The sequence below is a fragment of the Neovison vison genome, chromosome 5 (assembly GCF_020171115.1).
Source record: "Neovison vison isolate M4711 chromosome 5, ASM_NN_V1, whole genome shotgun sequence".
NCBI classification, from domain to species: Eukaryota; Metazoa; Chordata; class Mammalia; order Carnivora; family Mustelidae; genus Neogale; species Neogale vison.
The window spans coordinates 27,928,136-27,952,504 of record NC_058095.1 but is presented as its reverse complement, the minus strand read 5'-3'; the positions used below and the strand labels follow the sequence as shown (position 1 = coordinate 27,952,504).

Here is a 24,369-nt window from a genome sequence, read left to right as displayed (position 1 = left end):
GCCACCCTGGTGCCCCAGAAATGTAGATTTGATTCTTTAGTCTTTAGGGAACCACTGACATGCAAGAGAAATACTGTATTTCCATTTGTGATATAGAAAGCTTATTCTTGCAGCAATGTGGAGGGAAGATTGGCCTTGTCAAAAATCAAAGAAAGGATTCTGATTTTGAAGCTTTTTTGATAATTTAGGAAAGAAATCCTAAGGGCTTGGTGTGCTGGGGTGGCTCAGTTGGTTGTGTCTGACTCTTAATTTCTGCTCAGTTGTGATCTCATGGATCATGGGATCCAGCCCTGCATGGGACTCTGCTCTCAGTGGGGAGTCTCTCTCTCCTCCCTCTCCCTCTGCTTCTGCATGTGTGCAGACATGCTCTCTTTTCTAAAATAAATAAATAAATCTTAAAAAAAAAATACTGAGAGTTTAAACTAGATAGTGTCAGTGAGGGTAGAAAGGTGAATCCACATTTTTTTCTTTTTTTTGTTAAATAAGCTCCATGCCTCTCTCTGCATGCATTTCTGCCTACTTGTGATCTCTCTCTCTCTCTCTCTGTCAAATAAATAAATAAAATCTTTTAAAAAAATAAATGGTCTCAGGGTCCTGTGATCAAGCCTCGTATTGGGCTCTCTGCTCGGCGGGGAGCCTGCTTTCCCCTCTCTCTCTGCCTGCCTCAATGTGTACTGTGATCTCTCTCTCTCTCTCTGTCAAATAAATAAATAAAATCTTTAAAAAAGAAAGAAGCTCCATGCCCAATATGGGTCTTGAACTTCTGACCCTGAAATCCAGAATCTTACCCTCTTATCAACTGAGCCAGCCAGGCATCCCGTGAATACACATTTTTGAACTAAAATTTAAATTGATACAAAAGAGAACTTGTTTTCTGGTAAGATAAGAGGGTGCACGTTGTATTGCCTTCCCTATGGAAGAGAATTATTGTGTATATAGATGGGTAATTCCCTAGAGCTTAGACCTCCTTATATAATAGTTTCTGGAGTTGTCCTACCCAGACTGGAGTATTTCAGAGACCTGTGGCTGGGAGAGAAGTTTCATAGTCTCCTAAGTAAGTACTGCATAGGAGCAACAAAAGCAAATTGGTCTAAAGCTAGATATCAGGAGCTAGCTTACAAGAGACTCAGTTAAACACAATGTGTGATCCTAGATTGGAAAAAAATTCCTATTAAAGGAAAGAATTCCTATTAAAGGAAAGATAGTTGGTGAAATTTGAATATGGACTATATTTGCACTAAATAATAGTATATCAGTGCTAAATTTCCTAAATTTGGTAAGGTGCTGTGGTTATTTAAGAGAATGTTTTTCTTATCAGGAGAAATAATGAAGAAGTACTTTAGAATCACAGTACTTTGGAATGTGTATTCTCAAATCATCTTCAATAATAAGTAATGATAATGTGGTGATAATATGTATCTTTGAAAGTTTCAAAGCAAGTGTGGCAAAATGTTAACTGAAGATTTATCCATAGTAGGGTCTGGGAAGTTACAGCTTATGGGCCAAATCCAGCCCATGAACTACTTTTGCTCAACTTCCAAATTAAGAATCGTTTTTCCAGGGGCACCTGGCTGCTTCAGTCAGGTAGAGTATTTGACTCGTGACCTTGGGATTTTAAGTTTGACCCCCATATTGGGTATAGAGATTATTTAAAAATAAAATCTTTTAAAAAAGATTTTCATATTTAGAAAAAAAAGGAAGAAGAAAATGCAACAGAAAAAGAAAGATAATATGTATTTGGCCCACAAAGCATAAAATATTTAGGATATTGATCTTTATAGAAAAAGTTTGCGGACTTCTGACCTAGTGGAAGGCATAAGAAAGGTTCACTGAGCTATACTGACTTTACTGTATGTTTGACCTATTTTCATAACAAAATGAGTGAGGAAAACAAGATAAATGTTGTTTTAGGAAGTCAAGAAACCTAGGTTTAGGTTAAGACCACCCATCAGGAACCACTGCATGAAAGCATCAAGGAATCAAGGGCAACTACTCAAAGCAGGTGTTTTCTGCTAATTGTTTTGATATCTGGAAGACATGTACCAGGTAGATGAGCAAAGTTTGAATGCAGCTGAGAATTAAATATTTTTGCCATAATTCCATTTCTGGGTCACTGACTTTTGTTATTTCGTGGTATCAGATAAACCTCTGTGTGTGTGTATGTGTTGCATGTGTGAGTGTGTACGCATGAATGAATGCTTTGGTTTTTGTTTCCTCATCCCTACCCAATGATAGGGCTTACTGTGTGGTATCTGCCTTTATGGTATATAGAGAGAGGAAGGACCCTCTCGCCAAATTTTTTTAGATGACTAAAAGCAGTTTTTATAACATTTCTGAATTTTCATTAATTGACAGTAAGGATCACCTTAAGTTTTAATATATGTGCTGCCGAAGCGAGCACCACCTTAAGTTTTAAAATACTCCAGTTGAGCCAGCATAGCTGATGCCGGGCTTGATGAGGCAAGCTCATCAAGCAGGGGTTGCTGTAGTAAGTATTTGAAAGCCGACCAGAGTCAGATATCCAAAAGGACTCTATCTCTAGATTGCCAGGAAGATAAAAATTTCTCTTTTAGTTTCTAGTAGCTTAAGTAGAACCAATATATGAGTAGATGGGTTAGAGAGCACTGGCTTGGGACCCAGGTAGCTTGCTAACAAATATGACAGAACATGTATGATCCTGGTAGATTCATTTTTCTTTGTTTTAAAAAATGGGATGTAATATTTACCTCTTTTTCTACTGTAAGATTTTACTAATCATCTTTTGTGGCTTGGCAAGTTTTATATTTTCAGTGGTTACAGCACATTGTGTAGTGTTAGTAAAAGATACGGGGAGCCTGGGTGGCATAGTCATTTGGGCATTCAGCTCTTGATTTTGGCTTAGGTCATGATCTCAGTGTCGTGAGATTGAGGCATGCTCTGGGCTCTGCATTCAGCAGAGACTGCTTCAGATTCTCTCTCCTTCTCTCCTGATGCCCCAATGCACTCTCTCCCCTTCTAAAGTAAATAAATAAATCTTTTTAAAAAATAAGAGAAAATATATAAATATATAAAAAGATCTAGAAAGACCATTTACATGTAACTAATTGATGGTGATTTCAGATCATTCTTACTGGTTCATTGAAATAGCTCCTGAGTGGATCTTCACAGTTTCCTGGTTTGAAACAGAATGATACTCATATCATCTGTATATATTTACTTTTTCCTCCTCTTTTTTTGCTCTCTACAGCATCCAGTTTGTCTTTAGACCTACAGCCAATCTTGACTTCCTTTACTCTCAGGCAGTGAGAATAGGTGACATGTAGTATTGTGCTCTTTAATTACTTATAGGTCAAGTATTTTGTTATGTATATATATATGAATGCTTTAAAAAAATATTCTGACTATTATCATCTTATTATTCCCTATGAGAGGAATATCCCGTCCTCTTTTCAGTTCATTTGTTGATTTTTTTTTTTTTTTGGAAGATCTTATTTATTTATTTGACAGAGAGAGACACAGTGTAAGAGGGAACACAAATGGAGGGTGGGAGAGGGAGAAGCAGGCTTCCTGCTGAGCAGGGAGCCTAATGAGGGGCTTGATCCCAGGACCCCAGGATCATGACCTGAGTTGAAGGCAGACACTTAACGGTTGAGCCACTCATTTGTTGGTATTAACGGTTGAGCCACTCATTTGTTGGTATTAATCACTTCCATGAAAAATGTAGAAATCATGTACTCCTCTCTATATCATTTGTTATTCCTATATATTACATCTGCATACATTAGATTCATTTAAAAAGTTTTTATTTTTTTATTTTTAAGTAATCTTTACACCCAGTGTAGGGCTTGTACTCTGTCCTGAATTCGAGAGTTGTAGGCTCCACCAGCTAAGCCAGGCAGTGCCCCACATCTGCATATATTATAAATCAAGAATTCAGTGTCATTATTTTTGCTTTAAACAGTCATATGTAGGGGCACCTGGGTGGCTCAGTGGATTAAGCCGCTGCCTTCGGCTCAGGTCATGATCTCAGGGTCCTGGGATCGAGGCCCGCGTCAGGCTCTCTGCTCGGCAGGGAGCCTGCTTCCTCCTCTCTCTCTGCCTGCCTCTCTGTCTACTTGTGATCTCTCTCTGTCAAATAAATAAATAAAAATCTTTAAAAAAAAATAAACAGTCATATGTATTTTAAAGAATCTAAGAGAAAAATATTTTTAAAATTTATCCACATATTTACTGTATTATATACAACATGATAGTTTACTTTGGAAATTCCCAGTTTACAAAAGGACTCCCAGAGCTAATAGGTGAGTTTGCAGGATACAAGAGCAATGAACAGAAGCCCATTGTATTTCTGTATGTTGACAGTGAACAAGTGGAATTTCTTTCATGCTAAAAGTACTATTTTTTTTTTTAAGATTTTATTCATTTATTTGACAGAGATCACAAGTAGGCAGAGAGGCAGGCAGAGAGAGAGGAGGAAGCAGGCTTCCTGCTGAGCAGAGAGCTGATGCGGGGCTCTATTCCAGGACCCTGGGATCATGACCTGAGCCGAAGGCAGAGTGCTTTAACCCACTGAGCCACCCAGGAGACCCTAAAAGTACTATTTATAGTACTCACAATATTAAATACTTGAGTTTAAATTCAACAAAAAACATGCATGATTTGTAGTCTGAAAACCACTAAACATTGAAAAAAAATCAAAGGAGACCTAAATAATTGAAGAGATATATTGTGTTAATGGATTGGAAGACTAAATAATATTATCTCCAAATTGATATAGATTCAATGCATTCTAAATCAAAATCCCAGCGAGCTTCTAAAATAAATATTGACAAGAATATTCTAAAAATTTTAGGGAAAGTGAAGGAACTAGACTAGCCAAAGCAATTTTGAAAAAGAAAACAAGTTTAAAGAACTCATATCATTTAATTTTAAAAACCTACAGTAATCAAGATGGTATGATACTGTTGAAAGGATAAATATGTAAGTTAGTCAAGCAGAACAGAGGGTCCAGAGAGAGACCCATACAAATAGAGTCAGCAGATTCTTAGCAAAGGTGCAAAGACAAATCAATGAAGAAAGGGTAGTCTTTTCAACACATGGTGCTAGAGCATCTAGACATCCATATGCACAAAAATAAACTTTTAGGGACACTTGGATGGCTCAGTTGGTGAAACATGTGACTCTTGATTTTGGGGTTGTGAGTTTGAGCCCCATCTTGGGTATTAAGATTACTTGAAAATAAAATCTTTAAAAAAAAAAAAAAAACAGGGGCACCTTGGTGGCTCAGTGGGTTAAAGCCTTTGCCTTCGGCTCAGGTCATGGTCTCAGGGTCCTGGGATCGAGCCCCACATCGGACTCTCTGCTCAGCGGGGAGCCTAATTCCCCCGCTCTCTCTCTGCCTCTTGTGATCTCTCTCTCTGTCAAATAAAGAAATCAAATCTTAAAAAGAAAATTAAAAAATAAAGTTCAGGGATGCCTGGGTGGCGCAGTTGGTTGGACGACTGCCTTCAGCTCAGGGCGTGATCCTGGAGTCCTGGGATCGAGTCCCACATCAGGCTCCCAGCTCCATGGGGAGTCTGCTTCGCTCTCTGACCTTCTCCTCGCTCGTGCTCTCTCTCACTGTCTCTATCTCAAATAAATAAAATAAAATCTTTAAAAAAAAAATAAAAATAAATAAAAATAAAGTTCAAAATTATAAAATAAAATTGGGGCACCTGGGTGGCTCAGCTGGTTAGGCATCTGCCTTTGGCTTGAGTCATGGTGTGGAGGTCCTGGATATAAGGCCTGGACCCAGCTCCCTCCTTTGTGGGGAACCTGCTTTTCCCTTTCCCTCTGTTGTACGCAAACGCACTCTTACTCTGTCTCAAATGGGTGGATACAATCTTAAAAAAAAAAAAAAATAAAAGTAAAAAATAAAAGTAGACTTTGACTAATAGCTTATATAAAAATGAATGCAAAATGGATCATATTGATAAACTTAAAGCCTATAAAGCTTATAGAATAAAATATAGGAGAAAGGGGGCGCCTGGGTGGCTCAGTGGATTAAGCCGCTGCCTTCGGCTCAGGTCATGATCTCAGTGTCCTGGGATCGAGCCCCGCATCAGGCTCTCTGCTCAGCAGGGAGCCTGCTTCCATCTCTGTCTCTGCCTGCCTCTCTGCCTACTTGTGATCTCTCTCTGTCAAATAAAATAAATAAAATCTTAAAAAAAAAAAATAGGAGAAAGTCTTTAACAGCAGAAGCAGTATCTATAAAAGACAAAATTTATAAATTGAATTATATCAAAATAAAAACTTGTTTTCTAAAAGATACTGTAAAGAGATGAAAAGAAAGCCACAGACTGGCAGAAAATATTTTTAAGTCACATATCTGACAAAGGATTTGTATCCAGAAAATACAAAGAACTCTTGGGGCACCTGGATGGCTCAGGTCATGATCTCATGACTGGGTTCCTGGGATCAAGCCTTGCATCAGGCTCCACACTCAGCTGGAGTCTGCTTGAGGATTCCCTCTTGCCCTTTCCCTCTTCCCCTCCCCACCCCTGCCCTCACGTGTGCTCTCTATAACATAAAAATAAATTAGAAAAATGAAGAACTCTTCACAGCTCAACAGTAAGAAAATAACCTAATAAAAGTTGAACAAAAGGTCTAAACAGACACAACCTGCCAGAGTACACATGGTTAATAAACATGTAAAAAGATGTTCAACATTATCAGTTTTTAGGGAGATACAAATTAAAACCACAGTGAGATACCACTGTATGCCTATTAAAAAGACTTAGAAATAAAGATGAACTGAAAGAAATATAGGCAATGCCAAGTACTGATAAGTATGTGGAGCAATTGGAAATCTCATTAATTGCTGGTAGGAATATAAAATGGTCTTGTTACTGTGGAAAATGGTTTGGCAGTTTTTAAATGAAGTTAAACATACTATTATCATATGACCCAGCATTCCCATTCATAAATACTAATCCAAGAGAAATGAAAACTCAGGTTCACACTAAACATCAATGTTTAATGGCAGTGTTATTCATAATTGCCAGAAATTGCAGTCTACTTCAGTGTACATGCCACAAAGAGTGAATTTTACCTCTTTATTAAATATTCATTAATTTAAAATTTTTTTTTCAAAAGACTTTTTAATTTATTCATTTGAGAGAGACAGAGTGAGCAAGAACACAGCAGGGTGAGGGGCAGAGAGAGGAGGAGAAGCAGACTCCCTGCTGAGCAGGGTGTCTTATGTAGGGCTCAGTCCCAGGACCCTGGGATCATGACCTGAGTTGAAGGCACATGCTTAACTGACTGAGCCACCGAGGTACCCCAGTTCATTAATTTTCATTAAAAAATAAAACAGGGGCAACCTGGGTGGCTCAGTGGGTTAAGGCCTCTGCCTTTGGCTCAGGTTATGATTCCAGAGTCCTGGGATCAAGCCCTGTGATCAGGCTCTCTGCTCAGCAGGGAGTCTGCTTCCCTTCCTCTCTCTCTGCCTGCCTCTCTGCCTACTTGTGATCTCTGTCTGTCAAATAAATAAATAAATCTTTTAAAAATAAAAGAAAAAATAAACAAAACCACACACACACACAAACTATGAGGGGAAAATACAAATGGACTACCAACTATAACAAATGAACCTAACTGTATTATAAATGAATAACATAAACACACAGAAATGGGTAAGAGAGAAAAGAACTAATCTGAAATGATTTTGGAAACGGTGTTTTGGCTGAATAAGGCTGAAGACAAAAAGAACTCTAGGGGCGCCTGGGTGGCTCAGTGGGTTAAACCACTGCCTTCGGCTCAGGCCATGATCTCAGGGTCCTGGGATTGAGTCCCGCATCAGGCTCTCTGCTCAGCAGGGAGCCTGCTTCCTCCTCTCTCTCTGCCTGCCTCTCTGCCTGCTTGTGACCTCTCTCTGTCAAATAAATAAATCTTTAAAAAAAAACAAAACTCTAGTTACTTTGTTACTCATAAGGATATGGTTCAGCAATTCTGAAACTATATAGTAGATGTGAATAAATAAGTAAGTGTATTATAGATAATGAGAGCCAGTTTTCTTAACTGTCCAAGAAGGCAGTTACAAATAAGGAAAGGGGGAAGGTTAGATAATAACCCTGTGGTTTTAGATTAGAGTTGTGAAGGTATTAGTAGGAACTCACTTTCTCTCACATATCACAGATTGGTGTGTGTGTGTGTGTGTGTGTGTGTGTGTAGGTATATATATATGAGAAATTCCTTTTGTTAAATGTAGAATGACTAAGGGAAATAATTATTGCAACCAAGATAGTCTGATATATGCTAAAATTAGTAGGTTAAAATTTGAGGAGGATGAGGATATATGCATAATCTCAAGTATACCCCTAAAGATATTTCTTAATTGAAATGGAAAAATCAGTGGAGATGCCTGGCAGACTGCCTTTACCAAGTGATCAAGGTTAATAGCATCAGTGTCGACATCATGTACCCCTCTCTGACGTGACACTGAGGGCATACCATTTTTGTGTTGTTTTTATTTTGAAGTGCTAAATTTAAATAATGAGGAAATAAACTCAAATTGGGTACTCTTCAGAAGTGTCAAAGTCATAAAAGAAAGGCTGAGAAATTGTCACACAGTGGAAGAGACTAAGGTGATGTGATAACCAAGCAATGTAGGATCCTGGAACAGGAAAAAGTTATTAGTGGAAAAATTGGTAACTTCAAATAAAGCCTTAATTTAGTTAATAGTTAATAATTTTACCAATGTTAATTTGTTAGTTTTGATAATGGTACTGCATTATGCAAGATATTAACATTAAAGGAAGCTGGGTGAAGGGTATATGGTAACTACTGTTTTTGCAACATTCTGTAAGTCTGTAATTATTTCAAAGTTTAAAAAAAAAAAGCTCATTAGTAACCAGAAATAGACTTTTCCCCAAAAAAGAAAAAAGGGAGTGTCTGTTGACTTTTTTTCCTTTAGAGAAATAAGTACTTCATAAACAAAAGGTTCAAGGAGAAAAAATTGGTAGCTAAAGAAACGTTTATTATTTTAAAGATTGTGATTTTAAAAACAAGCCAGTGAACTATTACTCTAAAGCTATAAAACATCTCTAAGAATTCCTTTCTTAATCTGTAGGGAAAAAACTCCACACACATTCTCTATTTCTTCTTCCTAGTAAAATTACCCCCCCACACAACAAATATTATACAGATGTTTAATATTTTGGCATATTATGGGTTTTGTTTGTTTGTTTTTAGTGGGCACCTTTGGAATCAAACCACAATTTAAAATATTTCCCTAGAGAAAATGTATTTCAGATTCATAACAAGTTGAACTTTTGGTATAACCCCAAAATTCCATTTGTAAATTAGACACAAAAAGAATAAAGAATATAATACAAACTCCATCTGTAATTTCACTACCCAAGGACAGCTATTATTAACACTTAGGTATATGTCCTTGAAGAATCTTGTTATGTACCTATGCTGTATGTGTGCGTTTGTTATTGCTAGCATTTGTTTAATTTCCAGATTGGACATAAAATGAAGGAAGAGGGACCTAGAAAACGTTTCAAATTAACCTTTTATTTGGTATTAACAGTTTTGTCTGAGTTTGTCCTTTCTCCATTTAAACTAGTGTGGAGAAATACAGAACAGAGGGAAAATATACCTAGAATCTTAGAATTGGGCCAATTAGAAGAACCACACTGAGAGGGGGCTCCTGGGTGGCTCAGTCAGTTTAGCATCTGACCTCAGCTCAGGTCATGATCTCGGGGTCCTGTGCTCGAACCCCACTTTGGGCTCTGCTCTGGAGTCTACTTGTCTCTCTCCCTCTGCCCCTTCCCTCACTCATGCTCTCCCTGTGTCTCTCTCTCTCTCAAATAAATAAAAATCTTAAAAGAAAAGAAACACATTGAGAAAATCCTGACATATAGCCCATTCATTGTGCTGGTAGTATCTTTAAAATTTACTGCTTTTATTGAATGCAGTTTATGTATAGTAAATATATTGATACTTAGTGTATAGTTTGATGAAATTAGATAAATTATGCCCACATAGAATCAAGAAACCAAGATACAGAATGATGGTAGTTGTGGGGAATGGAATGGAAGAGATAGAAGATGGAATGTTACTTGTTTGAATTTACCTTTTGGGTAGTAAGTATTTTATATATTTAAAAATTAAAATTTGGGGCACCTGGTTGGCTTAGTGGGTTAAAGCCTCTGCCTTCAGCTCAGGTCAGGATCCCAGGGTCCTGCAACGAGCCCCACATCAGGCTTTCTGCTCAGCAGGGAGCCTGCTTTCTCCTCTCTCTCTGCCTGCCTCTGCCTACTTGTGATCTCTGTCTGTCAAATAAATGAATAAAATCTTTAAAAAAAATTTTTTTAGTTAAAATTTAATCAGTTTATATGTAGTTTATGTCAGAGGCAGACAGGAACAGTGACTCCAACTGTATTCCAGATATAACCACATTGGAGGAAAGAAAAGAACTAATACAAGTAACTTTTGTACATAATATTTTAACTGTATACCCTCAGTCTGGGAGAAGGAAACTGCAGACAGATCTTCAACTCTTTAATACATTTGTTTCATATTGGTATGGGTGTGACGATTCTGAAAATATGTGTTAAAGGATTGAGCAATGAATAATATTGATATTATATAGAGTTAGGATCCTGACTACGAAAGAAGAGAAATATGGATTCAGGGAAGGTAAGGAACAACCCTGTGGGATTCGATAGATTATATCTCCCCCTGCTTATATATATAGTTATATCCCTCCTCCTATATATCTCCTTTCTCTATCTGTTACAAGATTGTCACTGCAGTGACACCTCAATATCAGTGAGCACACAGATTTTGAATTCCTCACTAAAGGGAACAAGAGCTCCTTGGAGTAATGGCTCATTCTATTTCAGGGACAGGGAACATTAAAAGATAAGCCTTGGAACATCTTGTGCCAGAAAGTTAAAAAGTGCTTTGGGCGGGTGGAGGGGGGAGAAAAAGAAGAGAAAGGAAGAAAAAAAAAAGTTGGGGTCTGTTAAAAGGACACTACAGCCAAATTGAGGGGCTCCCACTGGCCAAATCCTGGAATATAAGCATCAGTATAAAAATGGTAATGGATTGTATAGCCTATTGAATAAAATAGGAATCCATTTTATCCATGACACATGACAGATGAATGGATGGATAAAAAGGGAAGGCTTTTTCTCTTAATAGAATGCAGACTGTTAAATGTGAAGGGAATGGTGGAGTTGAAAAAAAAATCAGCATTTTATAATCATCATAGTGAAGATTGGGTCTAGAACATTCAGTGGTTGCTAAATTTAGAGGGAATCTTTGATGAGCAGGATGTTTACATGGTTTGGAAGTATCTCTTCACAGATTACTTGTTAGATATAAGGTAGGAAACAGTAACTATAACTATATACATTGGAAAAGAACAGACAGTGCCTTGAGGAGGTGATGAAAATTAGTAACTTCAGGGAGGAACAGACAGACATTTTATACCTATAGATAGATACCCCGAAAAGGACAATATCACTCTTGTAGTATTTTGGCCAAGAATGTATAACTAGAATCTAATACTAAAGGAATGCCAGACAAATACAAATTTAGTAACATTCTTTAAAATACCACTGTATAGTCTTCAGTGTCATGTATAGTCTTCAGTATAATGTAACAGTGTCATGAAAGACAAAGATAGGTTAAGGAATTGGTCTAGATTAAAGGAGACCAACAAGACATGATAAGAAAGTACATGTGATCCCGAAGGGAGGGAAAAACATGTTTTTAGACATTATATATTTTAAATCTTTTTAGATGTAATCTGCAAGGGTATCTCATTTTAATTTTGTCATTTAATTTTAATGTAATATTACTAATAAGTTTGAATTTTAATAAATGCTAATCAATTTCTAACTTAAGTATTTTGTTAATTTATTTTTAAGATTTATTTATTTGATAGAGGGAGAGGGAGAGAACAAGCAGGGGCAGTGGCAGGGAGAGGGAAAAGCAGGCTTCCCACTGAGGAGGAAGTGAAGCAGGCCTTGATCCCAGAACCCTGGGATCACGACCTGAGCCCAAGGCAGATGCTGTAATGTAAGTTAGAGTGCCTAGATGGTTTAGTCGGTTAAGTGTCTGCCTGGGATCGAGCCCTGCATCTGGCTTCCTCCTCAGTGGAGAGCCTGCTTCTCCCTTCTCCCTCTGCCTGTTGCTGTCCCCACTTGTTCTCTCTCTCTTTGTCTTTGTCAAATAAATAAATAAAATCTTTTTTTTTTCAAAGATTTTATTTATTTGACAGACAGAGATCACAAGTAGGCAGAGAGGCAGGCAGAGAGAAAGAGGGAAGCAGGCTCCCTGCCGAGCAGAGACCCAGATGCGGGGGCTTGATCCCAGGACTCTGTGATCATGACCTGAGCCGAAGGCAGAGGCTTTAACCCACTGAGCCACCCAGGTGCCCAATAAATAAAATCTTTTTAAAAAAGAAACATTTTTTTAGAAGATTTTGTAGTAATAACAGAGTTTTCCTCTGTAATTGCCACCCAGTTCCCCTCATGTTAACATGTTATATAACCGTGTAACATGGTTTGGTTATCATTATATTTATCAACATTATATTTATCAAAACTAAGAAATCAACATTGATCAAATGATACTCTAAATGTATGTACTCTACTCAGAATTTTCCAGTTTTTCCATTCTCTCTTATATTCTAGAGTCTAATCCAGAAACTTGCATTACATTTAATATACCCACTTTTGGGGCACCTGGGTGGCTCAGTCAGTTAAGCATCTGCCTTTGGCTCAGGTCATGATCTCAGGGTCCTGGGATCGAGCCCCACATTGGGCTCTCTACTCGGCGGGGAGCCTACTTCCCCCTCTCTCTCTGCCTACCTGTCTGTCTACTTGTGATCACTCTCTGCCTGTGTCAAATAAACAAATAAAAGCTTAAAAAAAAAAGATTTACTCTTTCTCAAAAAATAAAATAAAAAATATACCCACTTTTAATTAATTAACTAATTAATTAATTAATTCTTAGAGATAAAGGTAGAAGAGACCCTTAGGGTCTATACTAGGCACTTCCAATGTATCCAGTTTTAAATCAGGCTTTGTCTTAGCCTAATTAAAAGTTCATCTGGTGGTGCACTCTTGATTTCAGCTTTCAGCTCAGGTCATGATCTTCGGGTTGTGGGATTCAACTCCATGTGGGGCTTCACCCTCAGCAGGGAGTATGCTTGGAATTCTCTCTCTTCCTCTCCCTCTGCCCCACCAACTCATGCTCTCTCTCTCCCTCATAATAAATCAGGAAGTAAGGAGGGAGATAGAGAAAGGAAGGAAGGAAAAGAGAGAAAGAAAATGACGTTTAAAAAAAAAAAAAAACTGCATCTGGGGGCTCCTGGGTGGCTCAGTTGGTTAAGTGTCCTACTATTTGGACTTGGGTCATGATCTCAGGGTCCTGAGGTCGATCCCCCTCCCCGCCCCCACCACGGGGCTCTGTGCTTAGCAAGGAGTTTGCTTAGGATTCTCTCCCCCTCTCCCTTTTCCCCTTCCCTTTTCCCTGCTTCGCTTGTATGCTGTCTCTCTCTCAAATAAATAAATAAATCTTTATTTAACCTTTTTTTTTTAAAAGATTTTATTTATTTATTTGACAGAGAGACCACACGTAGGCAGAGAGGCAGGCAGAGAGAAAGTGGGGGGAAGCAGGCTCCCTGCTGAGCAGAGAGCCCGATGTGGGACTTGATCCCAGGACCCTGAGATCATGACCTGAGCCGAAGGCAGAGGCTTAACCCACTGAGCCACCCAGGTGCCCCAATAAATACAATCTTTAAAGAAAATTTCTATATTTCTTCTCTCAACTAAATCACTGAAAGATAAACCTGCTTTTTCTCGCCAGTGTATGAGCTCCTGGATAATTTGATGTTTCATTATATATTTTCTCTTTTTTTAAAATGTGTTTTTAATAGCACTTTTTGTGTCCTTTTTGATATGACAGCTTATAAATGCTTTAATTCTGAGAGAAATAATTGCCTAGATTTAATCTGTTCATTTTAACAATGGTCTTTGCTTTGGTTTTTTAGGCACGAGATGTGCGCACCAACGAAGTGGTGGCTATCAAAAAAATGTCTTATAGTGGAAAGCAGTCTACTGAGGTAGGTAAAATGTATGCATTCTTATTCACATATTAGAGAAAGACATGCTATTTTTAAGGGGGATAGATGGGAATCCTTTAAAAAATATACATACATAAAGAAAAGTATACAAATATTAAGGGTATATCTAAGTGAATTTTCTTTAAGAAACTAAATAGGCCCATTAAAGTGTATCTAAAGCCATAAACAGAACATCAATGGCCTCCCAGCTTGTGCCCCTAGCTTTTTATTTTTTAATATATGTGCTGCTGAATTGAGCTTTTTAAAACTGTGGTTTAATATACTACTTTATCTGTATCATAGGGGAATTATCAATTTTTAAATAAGTAAACTAGAATAAGATATATGTGACAATAAATTATATTGTATATAGTTTTTTAAAGGTTTAGACATTGTTTAAGGCTTATTTTAAATTTTAATAATCAACAGGCAGTTATATCTAGTCTAAAAATAGTGTGTAATAATTTGAAAAACAAATTATTGATATTACATTGATACTACTTTGGTTTGCTAACATTCTGATTAATTCTCTTCAGATTATATTTATTCTATTGTATAAATTATTTTATGACATGTATTCTTTCTGAATCTAGGATTTTTAGACTTCAATTTTTTAAATTAATTATTTTAATTGTGGTAAAATATACACAACAAAATTTATCATCTTAACATCTTTAAATGTACAGTTCATTGGCATTGAAGCCATTCACATTGTCATGCAATCATCACCACCATTCTTGTCCAGAACTCATTTCATCTTGCAGAATTGAAATTCTATACCCATTAAGCAATAATTCCCCATTCTCTGCATCCTCCACCCTTGGAAATCACCATTCTCATTTCTGTCTCTATGAATTTGATCACTCTAGGTGTCTCATGTAAGTGAAATCATGTAGTATTTGACCTTTTGTGACTGGCTTATTTTACTCAGCATAATGTCCTCAGAGTTTATCCATGGTATGGTATGTGTCAGAATTTCCTTCCTTTTTAAGGCCGTATAGAGAGAGAGAGAGAGTGTGTGTGTGTGTGTGCGTGCGCGCAAACTACCACACTTTGTTTATCCATCCATTTTTCAATGGACAGTTAGGTTGCTTCCCTCATTTGGTTATTGTGCTGCTATGAACTGGCTATGTAAATACTTCTTTGAATCTCTGCTTTCAGTAATTTCAGGTATATGGCTAAGATGGAATTGCTGAGTTAGTATTTACTTTTTGAAGATTTTGGTTTTCTGCCTTTTTTGGAAGTTCTGTTTTATGGTAAATTTAATTTTTGTGAAGATTGTATTGTGGGTATGGTAACACTATTATGATTATATCACTCTTTCATCATTTTGATACCTAAAATTTTTTCTAAAAATTCCTGAACCTCTAAAAAACTCCCATTTCTTTTTTATTTGCCATTCTATAGCACAGCTGTAGGACTAGCTTTCACAGGCAGATTGTCACTGTTTTGGAGTCTATTTGATTAGTTACAGCTAAAACAAAGTTTCATTTAGTTTATCATCTTTTCACATCCAATTATTAGTGTCCTTCATGAAAGTCCTTTTTACCTTGAAGAGTATAGGTTTTTGCTTTGTTCTGAGTTTGGTCCCAGAGCATTCAAATCTGAAATTTAAAGCCCATGAAATGTTTTCAGAATTTTGCATTTTATATTGTACACATTTTATATAAAACACTGTAAACTTACTTTGCTGTATTTTGTTGAGGACTTGTGAAATAAAATAAATATATGATCTTAAATTTTAGAACAAAATATTTTTTAAAGTTTTCTATTATGCTGGTAGTTTCTGAGCCTTTAGAAATATGGCCCAAGTTAGTAGAAAAGCTTGAAAAAACTAAAACAAGAACAGTAAGCAGTTTTCTAATTTCCATCACCTATCACTAAGCCTCTAGAATCTTTGAGTATGAATCAAAGGATTTGTAATTTTAGAGTTCCCTGGTTGCTTTTTTTTTTTTTTTTAAGATTTTATTTATTTATTTGTCAGAGAGAGAGCACAAGCAGGCAGAGTGGCAGGGAGAAGCAGAGAGAGAAACAGGCTCCCCACTGAGCAAGGAGCCCGATGCGGGACTCGATCCCAGGACCCTAGGATCATGACCTGAGCTGAAGACAGTGGCTTAACCTGCTGAGCCACCCAAGCACCCCTCCCTGGTTACTTCTTAAGAATAACTATGGAGGGGCGCCTGGGTGGCTCAGTGGGTTAAAGCATCTGCCTTCATCTCAGGTCATGATCTCAGGGTTCTGGGATCGAGCCCCACCTCGGGCTCTCTGCTCCGTGGGGAGCCTGCTTTCCCCGCCCCCCCACCCCCCCCCGCCTGCCTCTCTGCCTACTTGTGATCTCTGTCTGTCAAATAAATAAATAAAATCTTAAAAAAAAAAAAAAAAGAATAACTATGGATATGACATAAGGTTGTCATGGAATAGCTTACAGCCAAATACTTATCTGTATTTCCTCAAAGCCATCGGTGAAGAAGTAAAATATATAAGAAAATGTTTTCATACTGCTTGCTTTTTTCTGTGACCTTTCCTATATAATAACAATTGTTTACTAGCATTTAAGAAAGTATGCATTTAGGAATTTAAATCTCAAAGTAATTATTTGAGTTTAAAAAACATAACCTTAATATTTGATAGAACATATAAGCCAGAGACACAATAGGTGACCTATATGACACGTAAATTACATGTTAATAAAGCTGCAAATAATGGGGAAATTGATGGGTCGCCTGGGTGGCCCAGTTGGTTAAGGTTAAGTGTCTGTCTTCAGTCCAGCTCTGGATCCCAGAGTCCTGGGATTGAGCCTACAGTCAGGCTTCCTGCTCAGTGGGGAGCCTGCTTCTCCCTCTCCCTTTGCCTCCCCCCCCCAACGCATACTCTCCCCCTCTCTTTAGCTCAAATAAATAAGTAAAATCTTTATTTCTTTTATTTAAATTCATTTAATTAATGTAATGTAGTATTGGTTTCAGAGGTACAGGCCTATGATTCAGCAGTCTTACATAATACCCAGTGCTCATTATATCACATGGCCCTCCTTAATATCCATCACCCAGTTATCCCATCCCTCTACCCCATCCCCTCCAGCACCCTTAGTTTGTTTCCTGTGATTAAGAGTCTCTTACAGTTTGTCTGTCTGGTTTCGTCTTGGTTTATTTTTTCTTCTCTTCCCCTGTGATCCTCTGTTTTGTTTCTTAAATTCCACATATCAGTGAGATCACATGATAATTGTCTTTCTCTGATTCTAATTGACTTATTTCACTTAACATAGAATCCTCTAGTTCTATCCACGTCATTGTGAATGGCAAGATTTCATTTTTTTTTAAGACTTTATTTATTTATTTGCCAGAGAGAGATCACAAGTAGGCAGAGAGGCAGGCAGAGAGAGAGAGGAAGGGAGGCAGGCTCCCTGCTGAGCAGAGAATCCAGTGCGGGGCTGGATCCCAGGACCCTGGGATCATGACCTGAGCCGAAGGCAGAGGCTTTAACCCACTGAGCCACCCAGGTGCCCCAAGATTTCATTTTTTTGATGGCTGCATAATAGTCTCTGTGTGTGTGTGTGTGTGTGTGTGTGTGTGTGTGTTTACACACCACATCTTCTTTATCCGTTCATCTGATGGACATCTGGGTCCATTCCATAATTGGGCTATTGTGAACACTGCTTCCATAAACATTGGTGTGCTGGTTCCCCTTCAAATCACTACACTTGTATCTTTGGGGTAAATACCCAGTAGTGCAGTTGCTGGGATGTAGGGTAGCTCTATTTTTAACTTTTTGAGGAACCTCCATACTGTTTTCCAGCTTCCATTCCCATCAACAGTGTAGGAGGGTTCCCCTTTCTCTGCATTTTTGCCAATAGCTGTCATTTCCTGACATGTTAATTTTAGAGATCCTGACTTTAATGTTAACATGTTAATTTTAGATGTTAACTTTAATGTTAACATGTTAATTTTAGAGATCCACAATGCAATACCACTGAAGTGGTATACCACTGAAGTGGTATTGCATTGTGGTTTTGATTTGTATTTGTATTTGTATTGTATTTGTATTTGATTTGTATTTCCTTGATACCAAGTGATGTTGAATATTTTTTCATGCATCTGTTGGCCATTTGTATGTCTTTGGAGAAATGTCTGTTTGTGTCCTCTGCCCATTTCTTGATTGGATTATTTGTTCTTTGGGTATTGAGTTTGGTAAGTTCTTTATAGATTTTTGATACTAACCTGTTATCTGATAAGACATTTGCAAATACCTTCTCCCATTCTGTAGGTTGTCTTTTGGTTTTGTCCACTGTTTGCTTTGGTGTGCAAAAATTTTGATAAGTCCTAATAGTTCGTTTTTACCTTTGTTTCTCTTGCTTTTGGAGATGTGTCTAGCCAGAAGTTACTGTAGCCAAGATCAAAGAGGTTGCTGTGCCTGTGTTTTCTTCCAGAATTTTGATGGATTCCTGTCTCACATTTAGGTCTTCCAGCCATTTTGAGTAAAATCTTAAAAAAAAAAAAAAAAAAAAGTGGGGGTGTTGCTTGGGTGGCTCAGTCAGTTAACCATCTGCCTTTGGCTCAAGTCATGATCCCAGAGTCCTGGGATTGAGCCCCATGTCAGGCTCCCTGCTAAAAGAGGGGTCTGCTTCTCCTTCCCCTGCTCTTGCTCTCTCTCTCATCCCTTCAATAAGTAAGTACTTAAAATAAGTTTACTTTACTTACGATAAGTAAAATAGAAAAAAAAAAAACCAAAAAGGGGGAAGTTGAACTAATGAAGAAAAAATCACTGTAGTATATAGTTTTCATCAACATGCTTGGTGTGTGATGGTAAAATTTTAATGAGACTCATTGATGATAAATTTTATCAAACTGAAGTGTTTCTGCCTTGAATAAAATAACTTTATAAATTATGAATTGAGTTTAAACTATATAAATGAAATTACTTTTAAATTTATTAGTTTGCTATTTAAGTATTAAAATAAAGCAAAGTTGGGACGCCTGGGTGGCTCAGTTGGTTGGACGACTGCCTTCGGCTCAGGGCGTGATCCTGGAGTCCCGAGATCGAGTCCCACATCAGGCTCCCAGCTCCATGGGGAGTCTGCTTCACTCTCTGACCTTCTCCTCGCTCATGCTCTCTCTCACTGTCTCTCTCTCTCAAATAAATAAATAAATAATCTTTAAAAAAAAAAAATAAAATAAAATAAAATAAAGCAAAGTTGTATGCTCTCATTAACCCTGTGCTTAAGCTAGTAATTACTTTTTTCTTACATAACTTTCTAAGGAAAAGCAACTGTTCATAATTCTTTTCTTTATTCCCCCCCCCACAGAAATGGCAGGATATTATTAAAGAAGTCAAGTTTCTACAAAGAATAAAACATCCCAACAGTATAGAATACAAAGGCTGCTATTTACGTGAGCACACAGCATGGGTAGGTGTTTGCCCTCTCCTTGCTATAATTTTGTTGCTATTGGTTTAGAATGAATTAATTCAAGAATATCTCAAAATGGTTGTGTAAAGCCATGCAAAAACACCTTGAAATGTTAGTTTCATACTGAGCAAGGAAGAGAAGCTTTTCTTAGAACTCCTTGGCAGTAAGAGATAATAGAACTTGTACAAGTTTACTGCAGAGATTTGGCTGACCTTTATGTGTGTGGTAAAATGTTCTCTGACATTTTTTAGTATCATCATTTTTCATATGGTTATCAAGCATTGTACAATAATCCTATTATTTCAGGGTAAAAGTTAGTATATCTTTTTGACATAAATATGTTGTAATCTATTTAACCACACAGATTTGGTGAATTTTGGTGAAATATGTACTGATTATAATTCTTTGGCTGAATAATACTAATGGTAGAAAATTGAGACACTTTATTATAACAAGTAGAGATTAATTTTCTCTTTTTCCCATTAAAGTGACAGGGTAGTATTCCAGCAGTGGTATAGGCATAATAACTATATCTTTAAAGAGTAAGTTTTCAGGGTGCCTGGATGGCTCAGCAGTTAAGTGTCTACCTTCAACTCAGGTCATGATCTCAGGGTTCCGGGATTGAGCTCTACATTGGACTCCCTGTTCAGCAGGGAACCTGCTTTCCTCTCTCCTCCCCATTTGTGCTATCTTTCTGTTGCTCTGTCTCTCTTTCTCTTTCTCAAATAAATATATAAAATCTTTAAAAAAAAAAAAAAAGAAATAAGACTGAGTAAATTTTCTTTTAACAGAAATGGATTGGGGCACCTGGGTGGCTCAGTGGGTTAAACCGCTGCCTTTGGCTCAGGTCATGATCTCAGGGTCCTGGGATCGAGTCCCGCATCGGGCTCTCTGCTCAGCAGGGAGTCTGCTTCCTCCTCTCTCTCTCTGCCTGCCTCTCTGCCTGCTTGTCATCTCTCTCTGTCAAATAAATAAATAAAATTTAAAAAAAAAAAAGAAATGGATAATAATAGGGCCTACTTTATAAGGTGGTTGTGAGGATTAAATTAGTTAATATGTATAAAATATCTAGCACACAGGAGGTCCTCTGTATTTGCTTCAAGGAAGCATTTAAACTGTAACCTAACCTTTGTTCATATAGATGCAGAGGACAGTTTTCCATTTCCTAATATTTAGAACAACGTAACTATATTCCTTTATAGTTTTAGTTAGTAAGTATAGATGAAGTATACATCTTGTACAAGTGATTGTGTATTGGCATAAAAGATTAATATATTATTGACTTTATCATTTAAGAAATTACTAAATACATAAATACTTATTTTTTAAGGTAAATGATGACTAGCTTTATTTTCCTTAAGGCTATCTTCTTAATCTCCTTGGTGAATTTATTTTATCTCAAATAGAATCTTTTTACTAATTTAGTGCTTTTACAATTTTTCTTCCCATGTAGCTGGTAATGGAATATTGTTTAGGATCTGCTTCAGATTTACTGGAAGGTAGGTTTCCTTTAATTATTCAGGAAAAAAAAGTATTAGCAAAAATATAATGAGAATTCTTATCTTAAATAATGTAAAAACTTCCCAGAAAGAGTGGAAACCTTCGCCTTTTCTAGATTCTCATCATGGTATGCACTGTCCTATCGTAGCATAAAATAGGTGAATTTTCTTATATTATAACTTACCAAGCATTTTTCTTCATTCTTTGTCGTTTAGCTTAACCTATACCTTCTGTTCAGAATGAAGATATGTGAGAATAAAGGGAAAACTTGTCTTTTGTTATTTTTGTTTTTATAATCAACTAATTGTTGAATGTTAGCTTAGAGGGAAATATGCTATGAGCTATATACTTTAACAATTAGGCATAACTGTAATTCCAATTACAAATTTCAGTGGCCTTGTTATATTGTTTTGGGGAGCAAATCTTCTCACAAAATGTTAGTTTTTCAAAATTGCCTGAAATATTAGATGTTTATTTTTTTAAACAAAAATACTCTGTATAGTAATTATTTTCCCATAAATTCTTATTTTAAGTTCACAAAAAGCCATTACAAGAAGTGGAAATAGCAGCAATTACACATGGTGCTCTCCAGGGATTAGCCTACTTACATTCTCATACCATGATCCATAGGTAAGTGCTTTGATAATTATGTATTAACAGCAAATGACTTACTGGGTTTATCAACCATAGAACTTATTAATACTAAAAGTTTTGTTGGTTATAGCCAAATAAAAGCATTTCAGAATCTTATAAACTCAGTTTTTAGGTTGTCCTGCAAACATGCCAGTACATTTGATCTCCTTTTAGGATCAGTTGTTTATTTTTTTTCTATAATGATAAAAGATTTAATTCAAAATTAAATTTTAATTTTCCTTTTAGGATCAGTTTTATCTTTGTCTACATGTGGTGCTGGGCTTTCTGACATTTCTGCACTTTATAGATTTGTGGTAGGAATTTAATTGTAGAATATTTAATTTGGTATATGGAAAAGACATTAGGAATTATGTAGTCTTTTTTCATGTTACAGATAAAGCAATGCCCCAGTTTATGACTAATTTTTCTGAAGTTTACAAAGCCAGACTAGACTAGAACTAAACTTTGGTCTTTTGCATTTCTGGTAATTGATAAGCCAGTTTTGTTCCATTGATCCCATGACATGGACTTAACACTCTGTACTTTCGTGTATTAATCCTTGATAATCCCTAATAATAGATAGTAATGTTAAGAGTAAACTATTTTATAATGCATTTTTAGCATTGATACAGGTTTTGACTATTTTAAAAGGAAACTAGCTTGTGAACCAGGCAATATATATTAAACTATATAATAGAATCATTGTGAGCTAAATGGCTTACCATTTTTTTTAAGATGAGGATAGTAAGGTCCAAGAGAAGTCTACATGCTAACAAATAAGTGAATGGAAGAGTTGGAATTAGAACCCAAGGTCTTATCAGCCTCAGAATACCTTTTCTCATTTAAAAAGCAAATGGAAGGAAAAAGATTTATTTAATATTATATCTATTACAATACTATAGTTAGAATTGACAAGTGCTTGGAAATTTGGTTGGGGTTTTTTTGGTTGGTATTTTGGTTTTGGGAGTTTTTTTTGTTTCGTTTTGTGTTTTTTTTTTGGAAAGGTTAAATGTATGTTATGGTACCAATTGTGCATACCATCCTATTATATAAATATCCATAATATTCTTACTTTGCATGGATAATATGTTTGCTAATTTTAAAAAGTAAGCTTGAAAGTAAATTAAAAAGTAAAACCCATTAGATACTACATTATCCATGTGTTTCAGTTTTATTTCATGTTTAGTTAGGAGAACTGTGGTAAGGTTTGGAAATGATAAGAATAACCTTCAAAAAAATAAATTTGGGGTATTAGATCTTTTTAAACTTTACATGGTACACTCAGAAATCTTAAAATTATGAAGGACTCGTCAGCTAATTAAACTCTATTTTTAAAACCATTATTTGTATCAATAAACAGGAACTCAAGTATAGACTATGCTCTAATTACTTGATTTTCTGTCTTTTGTCTTTGCTGCTATTTTGTCTTTTAGAGAAGAAAATTATCTCTGTATATTTATATCACTTCTCTGTTTTTTGCTTTTGGATCTTAAATCTCATTATCCTAATTTAGAAATTATCCTAGGACTTAATTACTTTGATTTTTCCTTCCCTATTGTAAAACTTTTTATTTGATTTTTATCATTTTCAACACAGTCTAATGAACAAAAGAGAAATAATTTTCTGTGTTCCTTAAACCCAGAGATATCAAAGCAGGAAATATCCTTCTGACAGAACCAGGCCAGGTGAAACTTGCTGACTTTGGATCAGCTTCCATGGCATCTCCTGCCAATTCTTTTGTGGGAACGCCATATTGGTAAGAATAATCCTATTTGCTGTTGATCCTCATGATTGAAATAGGAAATGTGTGATTATACTTTTTCAGATGTCTATCTTTTTCTTGTAATATAATGCTATTGTGGACATTTTAACTTTAAGCATAGTTTCAGATGTAGATTTGGAGTGCTGCCCTTACATCTCCTGTTTTATTCATTTGTCCCCTTGACATTTTCTTCTGTATTTAACCTGCATCATATTTTGGGTATGGAAGTAAAAACATTCAATGAAAATCCAAGTGAGGGGAATACAGAAATGCTAAGTGGAAATTTGTGTGTTTTCTTTATATTTTTATTTACCATATATTGGTACCTTCAGACTAAGAGTACTGGAAGACTGATGGCTGATTTGGAGTTTTCTGGTTTTATTTTTTATTATGGAGAATTTCAAATACACATAGAAGTAGACAAAAGTATAATGAAACCTTCCATATCAGTCACCCAGCCCAGTAACAATATCTCATGGCCATTCCTACTGTATGTACTCATTTTTGTCTCCTCCCTGCCCCCGCCATTATTTTTAAGCAAATTCTAGGCATCCTCTGTTTTATCCATAAATAATTTTTGTATTAATGTCAGCAAGTTTGAAGGGAATAATTGTCCAGCACTTCAACTTCCATATGTTCTTCCATATGAAGAGAATGATGTCTTAGGTCCACTATATCTTCTTTCCCACCTATCTTTCAAATCTCCCTCTCCTGCTTTATAGAAAATAGGACTCCTTACCATCCTGAATATTACAGTGCTGCAGTGGTGTGGGATATAAAAGCCTCAAAGCAACACCAGAAGAATAATTTGAGAATCTATAGTAACAGAAATTTTGAAGAGTCAGAACACAAACTCTTGGCAAGGCCTTGTGCCTTTTCAGTCATCTCCATTCCCTTTTACTCCTTGCTTTTTCTCTCTCCTCAATTATCTTTCTCTCCTTCTTTTTTTCTAGTGTATAATTCGTAACT

At 36.4% G+C, this 24,369-nt stretch overlaps 1 protein-coding gene across 1 annotated transcript in view; it reads left to right on the top strand.

Annotated features, from left to right (window-relative positions):
- TAOK1 (TAO kinase 1) overlaps nt 1–24,369 on the top strand; it is a 166,706-nt gene that overhangs the window by 76,573 nt on the left and 65,764 nt on the right. The window contains exons 3-7 of the mRNA XM_044248254.1: nt 14,033–14,104; nt 19,404–19,505; nt 20,959–21,004; nt 21,539–21,635; nt 23,281–23,394. Coding sequence (XP_044104189.1) covers nt 14,033–14,104; nt 19,404–19,505; nt 20,959–21,004; nt 21,539–21,635; nt 23,281–23,394 — 431 coding nt within the window. The remainder of the gene's footprint in view (nt 1–14,032; nt 14,105–19,403; nt 19,506–20,958; nt 21,005–21,538; nt 21,636–23,280; nt 23,395–24,369) is intronic.